Here is a 20,967-nt window from a genome sequence, read left to right as displayed (position 1 = left end):
ATACTAATTAAGAGGTCACTACTAATTAGCATGCATTTTTTTATCAATGGGATTTCCTTATTTGAAGGCACAAAGGGAGGATATAAAATTTATTTTGAGGATGATGATGTCATACAGATTTTTGTTTAGTGTGGAAACCCTTCAACCATGACATGATTCAAAGCAATATATGCTCAGAGACAAAGAGACAAAATAAATCACTATTAAGTGCTTGGCTTCATAAATATGCTTGCATTCAGAGGTACTTGGAGTTTGAGTTGTCTCTTCGGGAAAATGTAGTCTCGAATAAGAGCTTATGTGATATGGATCAAGGGAAGAAGTGGAAGCAAGTAAGATTTGATTGGTTCAAGTATGGGCATCTTTACTTTTGCTACTATATACATGCAATGAAGTGTAAAGGCTTGGGGCATAATGGACAATGTTTAAACAAATTCAAGAAATGGTGTGCAATACTCTAGCTATCCCTGGGATTGAGAATGGTATAACTGTAACGTGTCCACTAACATCCTCTAGGACACGTCTTAGCAGTCCATCGGAAAGGTTGTCTAGAAGACTCCACCCGGCACTCCCATGGAATGTTGCGGGTTTTGTAATCTAGGACTTTCCGCGTCTGCCCCGTAACGGAAGTGTCCTGGGCGCTTTCCACTTAGGATCGAACGGAATTGTTTGGTCGTTTGCTAACAGCGACTAGCGTCAGACCTGATCGAACTACTTTACGCAGAACGCCCGGTCTGAAGCGAATTCATGCTGCACTTGGTTCAAGGAGAATGGGAAACGAGAGGGATGCAAGGCTCGACCTCTCTGCCAAAAGGCATAGTCCCATTCCGTTCCCCTAAAACAGCCTGAATCGGGTAATCGGTACTTCCAAGTCATTGTTCTCCTTGCTTGTTTTGGTGATGACGATCATCCTCTGTCCATCGAAGATCTTGAGAAAAGTTCCCGGCTAACCGAGACCACCCCTCCGTAGGACAGACCCATGGTCCATCCTCCGCACTTTCCTCGGTTTGTTTTAGTTATGTAATTACCTACCACATTAGTTTGACACATACAAACAGCTTCCTTGATTAACCCTGTTAAGCACTGGTTCCTTCACGTAATCTTATCACAGGACATAAAGAAAACAATGCCAAACAACTCCTTTATTATCATTATATCCTTTTATCTTTGAAATACAAGGAGTTCCCGCCCGTAGGCGCTTTCATAATCCGCCCGAAGGCTATCCAGTAATCCTTCCTGTGATTACTATCCCAAGTTTCCGCCCGTAGACTAGTATGCGGGCCTCGAGATCCAATCCCGAGTCACGTTAGCCTCTTGTGCGGGGCCCGGAAGGCGAGGGATTTACAGCCAGAGCCCCCTCTGGCACCCAAGCGTCCTCCTGCTCCAAGTAGAACTCAACGGAGAGACCTCTCACGGCGGGTTCGGTCCACGTTCCCGGCGCGGTTCACAACCCCCTTGGTTAGGGTCAGGCAGGCAGTCGGGGGTAACTGAAGCTGCCTCTCAGGCACCAACCTGAAGCTTTAGATATATTTTCATCCTTTAGTTCATTGAGCAAACAATGCAAACAGTCCTTTCTAAACTGTTACAAGCACAATCAATTTCAGTGGTCTTTTAGCTGGCAAACTGTTAAGGAATGACTCCTTTCCTCCGAATGCAATCCGCATTCGTTCTGGAATCAATTGCAACTTGGCAAGATTCCTATCATTCTTGGGTTAGGGTCATACCCTACCCATACTTTAGTGTTTAGTTGTGGTAGGTTCCAGTGACCATGTCGCTTTAGATTATGGTCGGTCATTTGCTTCAAGGCAACGCCTAATCTTCCTTTCCCTTGGCAATTACTTCCCAAGAAAAGTGAGTTAACAGGGTGATTACTCATCCTCTTGTAAGTTAAATTCTTTCAATAACTTGCTAACCTCATTTCGAGAGATGACAAGACTCTTTGCGGACAAATTCCAAGACTATACAATGTTGCGGCTTTGTGCGCAAGTATTGCATCTATTCCATGGAATCTATCCATTGCTTAGCGTTCCGATCACGGAGTTTAACCCTAGCTGAGTAACAGGATTTTTGGGGTATCCTCCAAGTCATTTCTAATTAGGTTTGGCTCATGATTCTAGAATATGCAACTCTGTCGGAGTTCCATCATTAAGACGAATGATCCTTAGGATGGACATCCAATTGCTTCGACATTTTAGTGAAGATGTGTAGGATCTTTAGGTTCACGGTTTTTGCCTAAAGCTTGGTCGAATTATTATTGCACTAAACCCTAATTAACACTTAGGATTCCTATCATATTGACTCAGTCATGTTTATACGAATCCTTGATGTTTATATTACCTAGTCAATTTCAATTATGCTTGTTCTGCAATAAGAATGATCCTTCTAGGGTGATAAACCAAATCTAACGGGATCCAATTCGCGTAAACATGCGATTGATTGCCATTTCCTTGGTGAGGTAAAATTACTTGCTAATCTGTACGCTAACTTTCCTAATTAATCAAGCCTATACTTTGTAGTCTATACTCTCGAAACTTATGCATTGGCGAATCATACAATCTTTCCTTGGTGCACGATAATTTGGTTACTAACTTTTCCTAGGACCTCCTACTAGGTCTTACATCAATAGTCGTACCTACAACCTTGTTGTTTATCCTTTTTCATCCTATGGTTTTACACCTAATTACTGCTCTTAATGATTGACCTTTTTCTCATGGCGACTACGCAATTTCTAACATTCTCCTAGCCACGAAGTCGTTGGTGAAACACAAGCGAAACTAGTGTTATTCTATTCCATCTTATAACTATTTTGCAAGTCATACGTTCACTTTAGTACCCTATTAATTCTTTTCGAATGAAACCTTATGGCGCTTAACCTTTTCCTATGAAATCATTACGAGAGGTATGTTACCTAATGTGCAGTATACGCTTAATCTACCATATCTAGAATGACAAATAATGCACATATAAATTCCGTTTCCTTGCTTAGGATTAGATTCCTTACCTTGATAAGGTACCAACTACATGCATCTAACCCTCTAATCGTTCAATCTTTCATAATGTTCAAAAGAAGCATTTCTTTCAATTTCCATATGCTTTTAATTTAAACGTAAACATGAAATTCCCTTTCTAAGCGCGCCTAACCATTTCCTTATGCGGAATTAACACGGAAGAACCTGGACTTGTGGAGTCGGGGTGATGTCCACTTGCACATTCGGAGTCGAGCCTCCCGCGGTCGCATCTTGGGATCTTTTTGGAGCCATCGTAGTTGTAAATTCGACTTCCGATCTGCCTTTGTGCTTGTATGCGGTTGGGTTCCTCTTCGGGATAGAGCTTGCGACAAAAGCTTAGGAGTCCCCACGAACTCGAATCGGCACGGTATTTGAACGGCTTGCGGATTTAATGTCTTTGTCCAAAGTCTTGTCGAAGGTTCTTGTCGAAGGTTCTTGTGAGGTCTTTATGGCCTCACCGTCTCCTTCTTTAGAAGTCCCAGGGTATTTAATGGATCCTCGGGAAGATGCCGTGGGAAAGGTCCTTTGGGACAAGTGGTGGAAAAGTGCCTTTTGGCCAGGTGGTGGGAACGGGGTTATGGAGACCTCCTTTTTACAAATGGTGGAAGAGGGCCGTGTGAAGAGGGGTTATCGAGGCCCCCTTTTTGGAAGCTTCTAAAGAAGCTTCCAAAGAAGCTTGCTTCAGGGAGCACGTGGGCGATCAACGTGGCGGACGGGATGGTGGCAGCTACAGGAGCCTGGCGGCCAGGGCGGCAGCAGAGATGGACTGGGGCGGAGTTGGGCAGCAGCACGGCGGACTGGCGGACCCAGCGGCAGTGAGGCGGCGGTCTTCTACACGGCGGCGACTCACGCTCTCTCTCTCTCTCACAGAGCCTCTCCTTCACGGTCTTCCCTCCTCTCTCCTCTTACCTAGCACACCCCCTTGATGGGGGTGTTTTTATAGCCTTGGGGGTGGGGAAGGGGGTCTCCACCCACGTGGGGAACACACCCATGCAAACCCCCACTTTGCCATCCTCCCCCCACACACTCCCTTTCCTCCAGCCATGCATCGGCTGGGGGAAGGGATAAACATAAAAAAATTTGCATTTATTTAATTAAATTGCCCCTCCCAAGAGGGTGTTTCCGTGTGGCTTGCGGTTTTGAACACCCGGTTCGATTTACCATTCGCAGAGGACCCTATTTCCCGCGTGCGGCTCACACATTACGCGGCCAATAATTTAAATGCGAGAGATACCCTTTGCACAGGGTTTGCACGGCGTGCGGGAAGTAATATTTACGGTACGGTACATGGAAATATTACAATAACCCAATAGAAAAAGTAGCACTTAAATCTTAGCTTTTAGCTAGCTTTAAGCTAGATTTTTGAAAAGGCATGAGGCGATGCTGCATGGTCCCTTCTTGGGAGGAAATGATCGTATATGCTGATACTTTTCGAGGATTGAGAGCCATATTTTAGGAAGGATTCGACATGATTGAGGGGAGGTTTTGGTGTGCTTGAGGGAATGCAAAGGGAGAGTAATGCAAGGAGTTGACTAAGACACTCCAAGACATCGACCAAGGGAGGACAAGCACTATAGAGATAGAAGCCATCTTCTGCAATGTTGTGTTCCCAGAGGGAGAAGACAACCTGAACCAAAATAGTTGGTGAAGGTGGAAACGAGTGGAAACTTTGAGTTCAACTAATTATATTACATGCTATAGGTGAGCGTTGAAGAAGACATAGAAGAGGATGTAAATATGCTTTCTTTACAAGATGTAGAGCAAGTATTACATCTGAGCTTGCATATGCTTGAGCTTGGATATGGGGAACTAGATGTTGCAAAGAACCTTTTGAATTCTAGCAAGAGGCTTGTTATATTGTATAAGAAACAACTATTTAAACGCGCATATGATCAAATAAGGATGCAAAAAAAGGATGCTAAACTTATAAAAGAGGCACAGGAACTAGCCCATCTTACACTACTTACTCCAAGGCTCAAATTAGCCATATTGAGGATGCCTATGTTGAGACTATTAAGGTTGTAATTAGCCCTATAGAGGATCATGTGAAAGAGCTTGAAGTTGATGAGATGGACATTGCATATAATTTGTGAGTGCTGATGAGGAAGACTATGAGGCAAAAGTCTTACTTAATGAAATGAATCAGATAGAGATTGAAGAATTGATGCATGCACATGATATGCATGATATACTTGCATTCTATGAGAAGGTTCAAAAGCTAGAGGATCTTGTTGTCCTACACAAGATCAATGTAGTGGGACTTTGGACACATGATTATTCCTTCAAGAGCTTCGATGCGAATCAAATGACTACTTGTCTTATAGTCTCTTGCACACAAATGAAATCATTTGTTTGTAGTGAGTGGCATGGCCTTGCTTCAATCCCATGAAGGATGCATTTTCCACACTCCACGATCTAAGTGAGTGCTCCTTCAACTCTCAACCCTCTACAACCTCCACATGCAAGAAAGAAGCATGGGCATGACAAGAGAGAGTTCTTGGAGAGAAGATGAGTAGAGCTTCACCCTCTTGGTCCCTCACCCTCTCACTCTCTTTTTCTCAATCTCTCACTCTCATTCTCACCCACTCTCCCACAATGAGTGTGACTTTACATGTTTAATCAATAGAATTGTTGCAACCATTTGGCAATTCAAATGTGCATGTGTTTCATGCATATGATATTATGGTTAGTAATCCAAAGACTATTTATAAAAATTTAGGCTCCCTCTCATGCTTGCTTGCTCCTTGTGTGAGAGCTTTCGCTCAACCGCCAAGACCCATGGACCACTTATTGTTTCAAGCATTCCAAGCCGAGCACTAATGGCTACCTCTCACATAGCCGACGCGCCATCCATATCTACGGGTGTACTGAGCTTACCTTGATGCAAAAATGAGTTGCCTCCTCTCTCACGCGCTCTGGTAGCTCCACGATCCAAGTGCAAGCTTCAAGCAAGCTCCATCCTCAAGCTCCACGCTCCAAGCTCTATCGCCGCGAGCAACAGAAGAGAAGAGAAGAGAAGAGAAGAGAAGAGAAGAGGAGAAGATGGAGAGCTTCTCCTCGTCGATCCCTCACCCTCACACACTCACTCCCTTACACTCTCACACTCCCTCTCTCAAGCACAAGCTCAAGCAAGCAAGAACAAGAAGAAGAAGAAGAAGAAGAGGAGAGCCACTTTTGGCCACACACAAGAATGAGCTTCTCATTCACTTTTCAACTTTATATACAAAACCCTAAATCCCTTTTGGGCTGTCATCCCCTTATCCCCTTTTTTACATGGTCGCCGTGGTCTAGGCCATTTTTCCCATTGTCCTCCTATCTTCCTAGCTTCTTTCCTACTGCCCATCTACCTTTACAAATTGCACAGGTGAGAGCCCAGTGCTCTTTAAATTAAATCATGATGCACTTGCGCTCTTTTACAAAAGTATTGACTTGCGCTTTTCCTTGTGCGTCTTTTTTCCTTATTTAGGACTTTTCTTGTGCTTCTTGTGTTTCTAGATTTTTCTTGGCACGCCTGTTAGAAATCAAGCTCACCGTCAGTGTGTCTTCATCTATGACCGACATCTATGATAGCTAGTGTGTACAGTTGTCTACATGTGACTACATTAAATAAGTCGGGTTAGTAGTCAGTTAGTGACCTGACTAGAGTTAGTCCATCTAGTCTACATTTACACTAGATCACTTTATCTTGTTGAGTGTGTGCTTTTCAGTTTAGTGTGTGGAACATGAAGAAATGAGCTTGAGAGCCTGAAGGCTCATGGATATGGTGTTTTTCCCTGTCTCTCTCTCCTCTTCGAACATGGTATCAGAGCCTTACTTGGTGGACCTCTTGGAGCAAGAGGAAGTGAAGATGATCTAGAGTTGAAGACTTGTGTCATTTTCTCAAGCAGGCTGAATGCCATTGTAAGTTGAAGGTATGCATTGAGTGATTACCTACACTATGGGTCAAGCTGCAGGTTGTGGCTTGTTTAGAGCCTTGTGAAGGGTGTATTGAGCACTAATGTGTGCTCCATCAGCATCAAACTCAGCAAATAGAGCTACTGGAGTAGAGGACAGATCTGTGTGAACTGCGTCTGTTTCCTGCTCTCAGTTTTTGGGCTGCACTTCATCAAATACTAGTGCATTTGGTCATCAAATGCTTGGTTATGACAGGTATGAAGTGTTTCAAGATGGCAAGAGGAAAATGCTTGACCTTAAGCTCTAACATGAGCTGAGATCAGAGTGGGCAGATCTAGAAAAAAGGGCAGCACTGCTATATACATAGTATACATGGTATATGCAACACATTGAAGTGCTTTGGAAGCTCTCTAACAAGCCCAGAAGCACTCTTGGAGCATAAATATATGCTGGAGATCATATGTACTTGTTGTGATCCATTGCAAGCTGATTTTTGTAATTAAAATACTCAGATCTAGAGCAGTTCAGACAGGCTGAAAACTGTCATTTAATATGGACAGCAAACATTTGTTCCTTACTGAAGCATAGTGTGATATTTGGTGACATCTATGAGATGTATGTACTGACATGTGTATGTCACAATGTTTATGGGTTGAGAAAAGCATTAAGTGCTACTGAATGCTGAAATTTTTGGAGCAAAAGAAAATGCAATCTTGTCTTGTTGGCTGAGTACAAATTGCAGAAGTAATGTATGACTTTGCTCATTAGAGACAGACAGTCTATGGTCACTACGTAGTCATGCATTGACCTTGTCATACTAAAGCAAATGTATGATTTGGATTGAAGACACTTTGAAGTGGTTTGGAGCTTGTTATGCTGAATTCTGGTTGACTGTAACCTGCAACTGAATTTGTTGACACTTGTATGTGCTGGTTATGCACTGTTCTGTGCCTTTATGCTCATGTCTTGACTGCCAAATGTACTAGCAGCTACCTGGGAGATTTTGGAACATGTATGACATGAGTAGCACTCAGTTTTGGACTTGAAATTGTTGCTGGTTACTCACAGTTTACAGTTTTCAGACTGCATGTATGTACCCTAGCAGTGAGGTTACAGAGGCTTAAGCTGAAGCAAACACATAGCTTATGTATTGACAGTTATATCTACAATTGAGACCACTTGTTTGTGGGTTGTTTTGGGGTGTCAGTGGGCTGAAATACCCTGTTTTTTTCTGCAATTTAGTGCAGAAAACTGTCATAAACTGTTACGGAGTCAGTAATACTTATTGGACTGCAAGGAGTTAGACACTTGATAGACAGTCTATTGCATCATGGCTAATGCACATGGGATTGACAATATCACTCAGATAGTTGAAGAGAAGTTGGATAATAAGAACTTTGCATTATGGAAATTCAGATTGAAAAACTTTCTGGTTGGCAGAGGTTATTGGGATTTATGTACAGGAGATGAAGTTGCTCCTGAGTTTCCTACACACAATCCAACAAATGAACAGAAAAGAGCCTTAGGCTATGGAATGAAAGAGCATGCAAGGTGCTGCATTGGTTTTCCTTATGTATATCTGATGCTCTGGTAATTCAAATCACTGGATGTGAGACTCCGAAGGATGCTTGGGACATACTGATGAAAAATTATGGAACCATGACACATGCAAGAAAGATCCAGTTCAAACAGCAGTTCAACAACATGTCTAGGAATGGCAAGAGCATCCAGACGTATACCACAGAGATTAATACCATAGCTGATTAGCTTGCTACTATTGGCTCAAGTGTATCAGAAGATGATATGATTGCTGTTGCCTAGAATGGCTTAGGCAAAGAGTACAAAGCTTTTGACACTTCCATTTCTGTCAGAGAAGAGTCCCCTAGCTGGGAAGAGCTAGTTGCTTTGTTGCTGCATGAGGAAGTCAAACTTGGTTTGAATACATGTTCTAGTGCATCTCAGAGTAGAGACACTGTGTTATACTCTAGCCAGCATGGTAGAGGATCTAGAGGTCGTGGTTCATTTCAAGGTCGTGGTGACACTCGTAATACTTATGGACAGCAGCAGCACCAGAGTAATTGGCATGGTGCAAATACACAAGGCCAGCGTGGATCTGGTGGGTTTAGAGGCAGGGGGAGATTACCCCGAGGTAGAGGTGGTTGATCTGGTTCATGGCAGTCGTCTGATCAGTCCAACATGGACAAGGACTGCCATTATTGTGGCCGGTATGGGCATATTGCAAAGGATTGTTACAAGAAGCAGGGAGATATGAAGGCAAAGGGTAGACAACATGGGCACTCTGCATCTTCCAGTGGTGCTCATGATGAGCCAGTTGATAGACTCTTTGCCATGCAGCATGTATCTAAAAATGCATCGAGACATGATAGAGATGACAGATGGTACATTGACTCTGGAGCGTCAAACCACATGACCCCGCATGGAGAGTAGTTTGATGAGATGGTTGTAGGTACACATGGTCATGTATGTACTGGGGATGACACCCAACATAACATAAAGCATAAAGGGATTGTTCCTCTTATGATGCCTGATGGCAAGAAGAAAGGCCTGCATGATGTATTACATGTACTAACCATAACAAAGAATCTGTTGTCTATGGGTCAAATGGCAGAACAGAATTTGTAAGTGAGGTTCAACAAAGATGGGTGTTTCATTGAGGAGTATGGAAATGGCTGCAAGTTAATTGCCAAGGGCAGACGGGATGACAGGATGTTTACATTGGATGCGACCATTCCGGGACTCAAGGCAGCCATGTTTGCACATGATGAGAGTGCCATTCAGGATGTAGAGATTTGGCACAAGCGGATTGGACATGTCAATGCACAAAAGTTGAAATCCATGCAGCAGAAAGAAGTAGTACTTGGATTACCTAAATTCAAGTATAATGATTTTGGTCATATATGCCCTGCATGTCAGTTTGGGAAGCAGGCACGGTTTCCTTTTATGAGACATGTAAAAAACAACACTAGGCCTTTACAGTTGGTGCACTCTGATGTTTGGGGTCCTTCACATAATGCTTCTTTTGGTGGTACACAGTATTATGTCTCATTTATTGATGATTTCAGCAGGTACACTTGGCTTTATATCTTGAAGCATAAGGATGCTTGAGATCAGATGGAGGAGGTGAATATGTCTCAAACTACTTTGACAGGTATCTTGCTAAACATGGGATTAGAAGACAGCTCACATGCAGTTATACGCCGCAGCAAAACGGTGTTGCAAAGAGGAAAAACAAGGTTTTGATGGAGTCAGCTAGAGCTATACTAAATGAAAAAAGTTTGCCAAATGGTCATTGGGCTGAAGCAGTGGTGACTGCTGTATATGTGCTGAATCGAACCCCTACAGCAGGGATTCATGATGTCACTTCCTATGAACGACTGTATGGTCATAAACCTGATATTTCACACTTGAAGGTATTTGGCAGAATAGCATATGTGCATATACCGGATGAGAAGAGGAAGAAATTGGATCCTAAGGCAGTGAAAAGTGTGTTTATAGGATATGCACAGGAACGGAAAGCTTATAAGTGTTATGTACCTTCTACGCATGAGACACTCATAAGCAGAGATGTGGTATTTGATGAGTTAGCATCCTGGTATGGGAATCTTGTGGCAGTGCCTATTGATGGCTCACCCAGTATGAGTCATGCTGAAAATACTCCTGCAGAGAGTACTTCCATGAGTGGTCAGACAGGTGATGTATCATCTATAGTGAGTCCTTGGACAGGACGGTTACAGAGTCGCACTACTGCATCCACTGACACGGATATGTCAGTGAGGGGGAGAACAGATAAGGGAAAAGAAAAGGTTTTTGAAGATGTAACAGGTCCACTCACTGTAGGTTATGATTCATCTAGTAGTGACAGCTTAGATAGTGAATTGGGGATTCCGTCTGTTATGACACCAGGTGCTAGGCAGAGCCGTTATGTGCCGCCTCATGAGAGGCAAGATCACAGTGAGCCACAGCTCAGGAGATCAAAGAGGGTCAGACGACCTGTTGACAGGTATACTTACACTGGATATTCAGCCCGTCATTATGCTTATATGACGAAAGTAACAGGTTTTAGAGAACCAAGTAAGTTTGATGAGGCAGTTGCAGATGAGAATTGGCGTGCTGCTATGGATGAGGAATATTCAGCTTTAGATGAAAATGGTACATGGGATTTGGTACAGTTGCCTGAGGGCAAAACACCTATTGGATGCAAGTGGGTGTATAAGGTAAAATGAAAATCAGATGGATCATTGGAAAGATATAAGGCCAGGCTGGTTGCAAAAGGGTATGCGCAGCAGTATGGTTATGATTATGAGGAGACTTTTAGCCCTGTAGCAAAGATGGCTACAGTTAGAACTGTGATTGCTTTGGCAGCAGCTAGAGGCTGGAAAGTATAGCAGATGGATGTAAATAATGCATTTCCCAATGGAGAATTACAGGAAGAGGTTTACATGGAACAGCCTGAAGGCTATGTACATCCAGAATTTCCAACACATGTATGTCGGTTGAAAAAGGCATTATATGGGCTGAAACAGGCACCCAGAGCATGGAATGCTCGCATCAGCAGTTATTTACAGCAACATGGTTTCCGATTGGGAGATGCTGATCATAGCCTGTTTGTGAAAAAGACAGATAATGGCTATGTTTTCCTAGTTGTCTATGTTGATGACTTAATCATTACAGGAGATGATGAAAATGGGATTGCTGAAATAAAGCCATGTTTACGGGCTGAATTTAAGGTCAAGGACCTTGGAGAGCTGAAATACTTTTTGGGGATTGAGGTTGTCTCTACACCTCAAGGCATATGGCTGCTACAGATGCAGTATGCTCATGACATGTTACAGAAATATGGTATAGCTCATTGCAAGCCTATGGATACGCCTTTGGAGCAAAATGTCAAGTTATAGATTGATGTTGGGACAGAGATTGAGAATGTTATTATGTACAGACAAATGGTAGGCAGCTTGATCTATCTCACGATCACTAGACTGGACTTGAGTTATGCTGTGGGGCTGATCAGTCAGTTCATGCAGAAGCCTCGCAAACCACACTTGGATACAGTCAGAAGAATTCTGAGATATGTAAAGAGTACCACAGATCATGGGCTATTTTATACATATGGGAAATCCCTTGACTTGATGGGGTACACTGATGCTGACTCGGCTGGTTGCACGTATGACAGGAGGTCAACCAGTGGCTATGCATTTGGATTGTTGGGAAGTAGCATGATCAGTTGGCAGAGTAAGAAACAGCCTACAGTTGCACTGTCAAGTACGGAAGCAGAGTATCGTGGTGCGGCCTTAGCGGCTTGTGAAGCTAAGTGGTTACAGAAGTTGCTGAATGACTTGGGAGTACACTTGGACAGCAAAGTCAAGTTGTACTGTGACAATTTGAGCAGTGTTATGTTAGCAAGCAATCCTGTTTATCATGCAAGATCAAAACACATTGAGGTTCACTACCATTTCATCAGGGAAATGGTTTTAGCATATGAGATTGACTTGGAGCATATGAAGACTAAAGACCAGGTAGCAGATATCTTTACCAAATCACTTGGTAAAGATAAGTTCATTCACTTTAGACAGCTACTTGGAGTGATGCAGATGATTTGAGTTTTGTTTTTGAGCTTGAGGGGGAGTGTTAGAAATCAAGCTCACCATCAGTGTGTCTTCATCCATGACCGACATCTATGACAACTAGTGTGTACAGCTGTCTACATGTGACTACATTAAATAAGTCGGGTTAGTAGTCAGTTAGTGACTTGACTAGAGTTAGTCCGTCTAGTCTACATTTACACTAGGTCACTTTATCTTGTTGAGTGTGTGCTTTTCAGTTTAGTGTGTGGAACATGAAGAAATGAGCTTGAGAGCCTGAAGGCTCATGGATATCGTGTTTTTCGCTGTCTCTCTCTTCTCCTCGAACAACGCCTTCGTCTTCCATTTCACTTTTTCTTGGCCTTTGTCTTCTGCTTTAGCTTTCCAGATTTTCCACCTTGTTCGTCTGACGGTTAACATTACCCCCCTCCTAGACGGGTGCCAGTCCCATGGCACTCACTATCGTAGGTAGCAGGCTTTGGCATGCACTGAAGATGTGGGTGGAAGGGACATCGGTGGTTGCTATGGAGGAGTGTTGATGGTGGTGTGGAGGAAGGTCGTTGGGGGCACGTTGGTGGCCTAGGTGGCTGGTGATAGGGTTGTTGGAGTTCGTGGTAGGGCTGTTCTTTGTTGGGGATTGCACTGATGGCCAGCACAAGTGTTGGCTTGTTGCGGATTCTGCACATGATGATGCTTGGTGAGCTTGCAGGATGATAAAGGATAAGAATTCAAAGTTGGGTGTCGATGAAGAGTGAACTTCACTTTCATTGGAGTCTTCAACACCTGCAATTGAAAACCTCTCATAAGTGGTCTCTCCCTAAAGGTAGTGCTAGTCTTCTATATCGTGCACAAGACATAGTTCAATTAGTTTGGGAGACAGGTCGAACTCTAAGCAAGCTAAGAGTATTGTTCTGTACTTGAGGACCCAAACTTGTATATATTTCGGTGCAGATATTATGTGAGTGCTCATGCATACTTAGATATTACGTAGTTAGAAGACTGTGGGCTGGTTTATCATACCAATCTATGGATGAAGCAAAGTTGTCCATGTTGAGAAGAAGTACATGTGAAGGTGTATGAGACATCCTTTGCATTGTGACTGCACAACGTAACATAAGTGAACACAAGGACACCGCACTTTCGGTAGCTAGGAGCTATTGGACTTGCTTGATGAGGACGGTGTACTTTTCATGGCCATTCATGCAGTGCTTACCACAATTGATTGTGATGGTATTAAGGCAGAGTGCAAAAGGGAATTGTGCGAATGGGTCAGGGTGATAGGTCTAACCATAGGCAAGACAAGCTCCCTAGGTATGTCCTGCCCTTGATGTGCCCTCAACAATTGTGGGTGATGCTAAAGGGCTAGGGAACTAGGGACGGAGCCAGCCAACCAAGGTCACTTGACGTACCTAATTTGAGGACCCCTAGGTGCTATGCTATGATCGTGGGTGTTTCTTCATATCGTTTCGTTCTTTTCTTTTCTTTTTTTTCTTTTTTTTCTTTCCCGTTTTATTTTTTGTTTCTTTTTCTTGTTCTTTTTTGTTTTTTGGGACTTGCCTAAGTACAACCATTGCAATATGTTGAGGCTATCAACCTTTCAATGGGTAGGGAAATGTCAAGCTTCGAAGGCTCAGGAAATGAATATTATAGTGATGATTGTGCCCTAGCCTCGTTGTTAGAGAAGTAGTTGTTGAGACGGGGAGATACACTTGAGATATGGCAACCCTCTTTGGAACGTGCGATGTTGGTACAATTGAGGTAATAGCTGCCGTGAGTGTTCGGCGTAGAGTGTAACCCAGAAAGAGGAAGTGGTTAAGATTATGCTTTGGGCCATGCGACATGCGCACTCACACATGTGATTTTTTCTTTCGGCAGCGTGGCTTTGCCACGGCTCTTTGTGAGGTTGATGGTCTTGCGGTGACTTGGGCATTGAACACGTTCGCACGAAGACCTGCGTCCTCCTACATCCACTTGTCACTTCATGAGAGTATATGCAAGTTGCATGCATCAAGTACAACGAACAGATGCAATCATGTCAAGATATTACTTTATCAAAATCCTATAATGCTAATTAGGATGCATATTCCGGTGCTTGTTAAAGACATGGCATATATTAGCAATAGATAAGGAAAGTGTATACAGGTGAGGAGCTTGTCCCTTTAACCATTTAAAGACAAAAAGTTATGGCAGGATGGCCTTTGTTAAGTTGCTTATATATCATAGGGGCTAGTCTATTTGCATGAGGCGGGGCGAGTCTGGGTGGTCGAGCGACTGAGGATGTGTCGGTGAGGGGTTCCTGTGAGGCTAGGCGTAGAAGATGTTGGTTGGGACCTGGATGGTGTAGTCCCTGGCTGCCAACTGTTTTCAAAATGCTTTTAAACAATGCGTCAAATTCCTACTTGTCTCGAGCTGTCCTCTCCTCTTTTGAGCACGTGGTGTCCGAGCTCTAGAGGGAGCCTGCACGGCTGGTGTTGCTACACCCCGTGTACTCCCTTGAGCCCTCTCTTGGCTTGGGGGGTTTTAGGCATGCGTCCTGGGTGGTGTCATTTAGGGCCTCTTTTTGGCGCATATCTCTTTAGAGTAGGCATGTAGCATTCTGGTGGGGGCGCTAGTGCCTTATTCTCTTTTCGACGGTGGAGAGCTTCCTTGCATGCCAGTTGCACTATGTGGTCCATGGCTGCTACCGTAGGGGGACCTGCAAAATGGAACCAAGGATTAGGCCCTGAGGCAGGATAAAACTATTCGCATGGAAGGGATTATACAGTGGGTTATCAAGCGCATATGGTGAGGAGGGGAAAGGTGAGGCATGCAGTGTTTGTTGTAGAGGGATGGCCCCCATGATGATGTTCATTTTGCCTCCAGCCATTAGCATATCTTGGCTTATGCTAAGTTGCGTGGACTGGTTGTCATGGAGTGGGGCAGGGCTCATCCTCGGAAGGATAGACTGGAAAGGGAAAAGGTGTATAGAAAGGGACGGTGCCCCATCTACACCATCAGAGATGTTGGTCAAGGCTTCCTATGGCGGTCACAGGTTCCTTTACATAATTTAGGACACTGACACGAAGACAAGATAAAACAAGATCAAACACTTCCTTAACTTGTCTTAAGATTAATATTTTCCTCCTGCCCATACAGGATAACTAAGTGTTCCCTTCTGCCTTCGCAGAAAAATCCTTCCGTCTCTCGGCAATAAAACCCAAAGGTTTATCCTCCCAAGATTCCGCCTTGTAACTAGTATCAAGGCCTCGAGATCCCATCTCGAGTCATGTAGAACACTTGTGTAGGACCCGGAGGCATTGGGATTTACGGTCAGAGCCCCCACTGGCACCCAACGTCCTCCTATGCCAAATAATTTCCACGGAGAGTACTCTCGCAGGGCGGATTAGGTCCACATTCTTGGTGCGGATTCATAACCCCCTTGGTTAGGGTTTGGTAGCTCGCGGGGGGTAGCTGGCGCCATCCTTCCTTAATTATTCCTTTAGGGAATCAATCACAACTAAAGCACCCAGCTTACAAACAATTACAAAGAAAAACATCCCTTTCATTTCCAATCAAGAAAATATCATTTTCTACATCAAGCAATCACTTTGCTTATAGACCACTTGTCCTTAATAGGATCTCCTCTTACCAAGGCAACCAATCAATTCACTTAGAAATATCCTTTTCGAAACAACCAAGCATAAGACTTGATCAACATTCCATTTAGAGTCAGCTTACTAGCCTAGCTTAAACCTGGAGGATATCCACTTCCAATAATCTAAGACAAGATCCTTAGTTTAATCACTCAACCTCTTTTGAATCCCTCTTTCCCTTGGGTTTTTCCCTAGGGTTCCAAGTTGTGAATTCTCGATTCCTTGCACGTCTTTTAACATACTTGGCAATCTTTGAAACACATTAAATATATTGCAAGACTTGTCATACATTCTTTCCATCCTCTCTTAGTGCGATGCTATGCAGAATTTCGCCATCAAACTCATCTTCCGTGCACAAGGGTTGTTTAATAAACTAACACAATCTACAATCCTGAACTCCCTTCACATTTAGTCGATGACTTTTTTTAATCCTATTATGCATGCATTTTTGTGGCTTAAATACATGAAGCCTAATTTTTCCATGCAACTGCGCATTTGCATGCTAAGAACGTGAGCTATCATTTCATGTGTTTATTGAAGTCACGGGCGCAAACCATGAACCCTAGATAACTATTCATGTACTAGTTTGGGTGGAAGCCTATTATTTTATGTGAAATATGTGAAAAAGCCTATCATTTCATGTGTGTAAACATGGCCTTGATTCGTGTGTGCTACGTTGGTCGTTCCGCTCGTCCCTCCAGCATTACCGGTGGCTTGGACGCCTATGTTTCCCACAAATTTCTTCTTGGGACCCATTCGCCTCGTGGAGATTGGGCACTCTAGACCTTGGCAGGATTCCGGTTGACATGTTTGGTTGGGTAAGACCGCTAGACGGGGTTCGTTGGGTGACTTGTGGCGGTTACTCTCTTTCTCTCTCTTCTTCTTCTTTTTCTCCTCTCCTTCTTTCTTTCTCTCTCTCTTCTTCCTTTTCCCTCCTACTCTCTTCTTCTTCTTCTCCTACTCCCCTATTCTCTCTCCCTCTCCTTCTCTTCTTCCCCTTTCCTCTACCCTCTCTCTCTCCTTCTCTTCTTCTCCTACTCCCCTATTCTCTCTCCCTCTCCTTCTCTTCTTCCCCTTTCCTCTACCCTCTCTCTCTCCTTCTCTTCTTCTACTACTCTCTCTCTCCTTCTCTTCTTCTTCTCTTCTTCTACTACTCTCTCTCTCCTTCTCTTCTTCTACTACTCTCTCTCTTCCTCTCCTCTCTCTTCCCTCTTCTCCTTCTTCTCTTCCTCCCTCTTTCTCTCCCTCTTCTCTCTCTTCCTTCCTTCTTCTTCTTTTCTTCTCTTTTTCTCTCTCTTCTCTCTCACCCTTCTTCTTCTCCTTCTCTCCTTCGCCTTCTCTCACTCTTCTTCCCTTCTCTTCCTTCTCTTCTCCTCCTCTTCTCTCTCTTCTCTCTCACCCTTCTTCTTCTCCTTCTCTCACTCTTCTTTCCTTCTCTTCCTTCTCTTCTCCTCCTCTTCTCTCTCTTCTCTCTCACCCTTCTTCTTCTCCTTCTCTTCTTCATCTTCTCACTTTTCTTTCCTTCTCTTCCTTCTCTTCTCCTCCTCTTCTCTCTCTTCTCTCTCACCCTTCTTCTTCTCCTTCTCTTCTTCATCTTCTCACTTTTCTTTCCTTCTCTTCCTTCTATTCTCCTCCTCTTCTCTCTCTTCTCTTCATCTCTCTTCCTACCTTCTCTTCTCACGGCCAGTCGCCTGGCGAAATAGGAGGGGGGGTTTCAAATGACGGTCTAAGGGGGGGGGTTTCCCTGCTAGGCTTCAATGTGGGCAGTCGTTGCTGCCGCCAGAGGGGGGCGTTTTGTTGTAGTTTTGTAGGGGGGAAGAGCTCGCAGCAACGAGAGGGGCCGTTGTTATCGCCAGTAGGGGGCACGCTGTAGAAATGGAGGGAGGTGGCCGATGCTACATCAGTCATCAGAGGGGCGGCTATTGCAGGTGATGGTGCTGGAGGGGAGGCGTCGCCTGACAGTCCGGAGGAGGGGGGAGCTTCCTCTTCTTGACGAGCCCCCATTGGGGCTTTATAGAGGTGGTGTGGGGGGGAGAGGTGATGTCCTCGTGCCACCTGAGGGGCTGCATGCCCCCCTCTCCTTACTACTTCCACACACACACACTCTCTCTCTCTCTCTCTCCCCCCTCACCATGCAGTCGACAGGGGGAGAGGGAGGGGGTAATTTTTTTTTAAAAAAATTTGAAAATTTTGTCTTGGGGGGGGAGGGGGTCCTATGGGGAGCGAGGGGACATTACATCCTCTCCCCCTTAGAGGAATCGAGATGTCCTCATCTCGAAAAGACCTGGGGGAGTCAAGCACTACTGGGCCTTAGAGCCTGTGGGTTAGGGCCCATCATGCTTCCGCTGCGCTACTCTGATTACTCAAATTATTAAAATGACAACTTGTCACAACTCATAGGGTTGAATTGGGTTTTTTCCAAGTACAAGACTGTTGAGATGACAAGCTCAACACATGCGGACATTGATGATGGACCGCCTGGTTAGATGGGTCCACATGTCTACACTTAGCATGTCAGTGGTCATTATGACTCTCACATGGCCACTGACTCATTATTTATTATATTCAGGTTGTTACACCTATTTATAGCTGGCATAGTTATAGCGCCAGTCGACTAGTGTAGTCGGTTATGCATTGTTTGACTTAGTAGGCCACTTTCCTTTTATGTTGTATCGTATCTATACTTTGTGTACATTGTAAAAGAGTATGGAAGAAATTTCTTTTTCCTCTCCTCCACGCAAGCTCTCCACGTGCAGATTCCTCTGGATCTGTAAATAACCGGGGTGTTCCAGGAATGGATTTTCTCCATCTATAATTGGAGGTGCAAGTCCTCCGATTACCAGCTTAGTTTGCCGTGTGATTAGTGGAGCTATCAGTGGAAATCTTGGTCGAGCTATTAATTTAGGGTCTGCCCTGAATGTTCCAAATTTGACCAGATCACATGTCAATTTGGGACCAAACAGTGCCTCTGGAGGTCTTGGTATCCAAGAGTAAGCCACATTGTGCATATAGTCCAACAAGTGTATTAGCAATAGGAAGATATTGTTCAAATCCTTTTAAACCAATCTCCATGTGAATGACTTGGCCCTTACTCAAATATTTCATGCATATAGAAGCTTTCAAGGCACAAGCAATAGTGACAACATTTGGACAGACACCCTTTAATTGCATGTGATGATAAGAAGCAAGTGCCTTGATAAATGGTCCATGTTCAGCATAGCCTGCAATAAGCGAAGTCCACAACACAAGGTCACGAGCTGGCAACTTATCAAAAACCTCTTGAGCCTTTGACATCATCTCAGACTTGGCATACATCTCAGTTATGTTGCTTCCAATAGATGTATCTGTTTCCAACCCACTCTTTGCCATGTCCAAAAGTAAATTTTCACATTTGTCAATGGCTCCCATGTTACCACATGCCTTCAGCACAGAGACAAACATGAAAGCATTCGGAGAAATACCATCAAGTTTCATCCGTTTGAAACATTCTAATGCCTCATGGAAAGGTCAATGTTCTGTATATCCTGCAATCAGTGTCATCCAGGATACGACATCCCAACCCCCATTTCACATACATGTCAACTAAAGCATTACAGATAAGTTCTTGCTCCAAACCCTCTTCAGTATACTACCCACATAGAACAAAAGTGCAAACACAACGACTAAGTATGTACAAAGTAACAAATGTCATATACAAAACGTTTTGGTGGATTCCACACCTTGGATGCGTAGCAGTACGACATCCAGCCCCTCTGATCGTGAGCATCATCTAGATGGGCCAACTACCCATGATCATTGTCGTCAAGATCCACGAACAGATCAATCTCTTCATTGTGTATTTTCAGTATATCAGCAAGATTATCTGTCATATCATCCGTCTCTTCTACTGGAGTTTCTTCTCATTGCTCTTCTCTTGTAAATTCTTCCAATGCATAATCCGCATCATCTCTTTTCTTGAAAATCTTGATTCTTTTTCCTACAATGGGCACTCTAAGCACTGTCCCATCCAATTCTGTTAGTCATTTGTTGCATTATCAAAGACATGTCTAACTATGTACGGCCCAAACCATCTTTTCACCATCTTCCAAAGAGTCTGCAATAACTTCTTCAATTTTCGCATGGCTCTAGTATGGCTCTCATCCCAAAAAAATTTATGCCCCTTTCGAAGCAGCTGATATAAACAATCTGCTATGTATGCAAAATGGGGTATCCAAATCATGTAAAACACACAAGCTCCAATAAATCTCCGTACTTGTGAAGTGGTAGAATAATACTCCGTAATCTTGCCTATAGCATCCACCTTCTCAGATGAAGGTTTCCTAGTAAAGATCACCATAGGGGCAACAATATCTGGATTCACACATCCAATCTCATGCAAGAAAAAAACAAACCCCCTTCATTGTCGCTCAAGCATATCTTGAAAGCATTTTTTCTCTGAGGGTAGCAAGACATCACCATTTTCAATTTTTAATTCAGCAAGAATCTCTGCTGAAGATTTATGGCCTATATGCTTTGGATTCCTCAAGGCTGAATATCCTTAGCCCTCTGCTCTATGGACTACATAGTGAGGGCTGAAATGATGAACGGGTTGCCTCTTACCCATCCAACCTCCAATCCTCACTAAGAGAACTAAAGAGGGACACCACCTAGCCAAAGGGAGGATGGGCTAGGACTTCCATTTTCTCAAAGAGAATCAAGAGAACCAAGACACAAATTTACGAGAGAGAATATATGTACTAGACACCATATTGAAATATAAGAGAGAGAGATGAGAGGAGAGGGAGACAAGAGGAGAAGAGGTAGAAGAAGCTTGCCATTATGCTACATGGAATGAGA

At 43.7% G+C, this 20,967-nt stretch overlaps 1 protein-coding gene across 1 annotated transcript; it reads right to left on the bottom strand.

Moving 5' to 3' along the window:
* Nucleotides 1-19,068: 19,068 nt before the first annotated feature.
* On the bottom strand, nt 19,069-19,605 carry LOC148022928 (pentatricopeptide repeat-containing protein At4g25270, chloroplastic-like). The gene has a single exon (XM_087695282.1). It carries the CDS (start codon nt 19,603-19,605, stop codon nt 19,069-19,071), a length of 537 nt encoding a protein of 178 aa, XP_087551408.1.
* Between the last annotated feature and the right edge of the window lie 1,362 nt (nt 19,606-20,967).

The sequence above is a fragment of the Lygodium microphyllum genome, chromosome 16, assembly GCF_053477565.2.
Source record: "Lygodium microphyllum isolate KBCC chromosome 16, Lygodium_microphyllum_v1.1.10, whole genome shotgun sequence".
Classification (NCBI taxonomy): domain Eukaryota; kingdom Viridiplantae; phylum Streptophyta; class Polypodiopsida; order Schizaeales; family Lygodiaceae; genus Lygodium; species Lygodium microphyllum.
The sequence above is the reverse complement of the archived record's forward strand: the minus strand, read 5'-3'. Positions and strand labels throughout refer to the sequence as shown.

Bases quoted from the DNA above. Each gene is read 5' to 3' on its own strand.
- LOC148022928 (XM_087695282.1), bottom strand. From the start codon at position 19,605: ATGAAACTTGATGGTATTTCTCCGAATGCTTTCATGTTTGTCTCTGTG.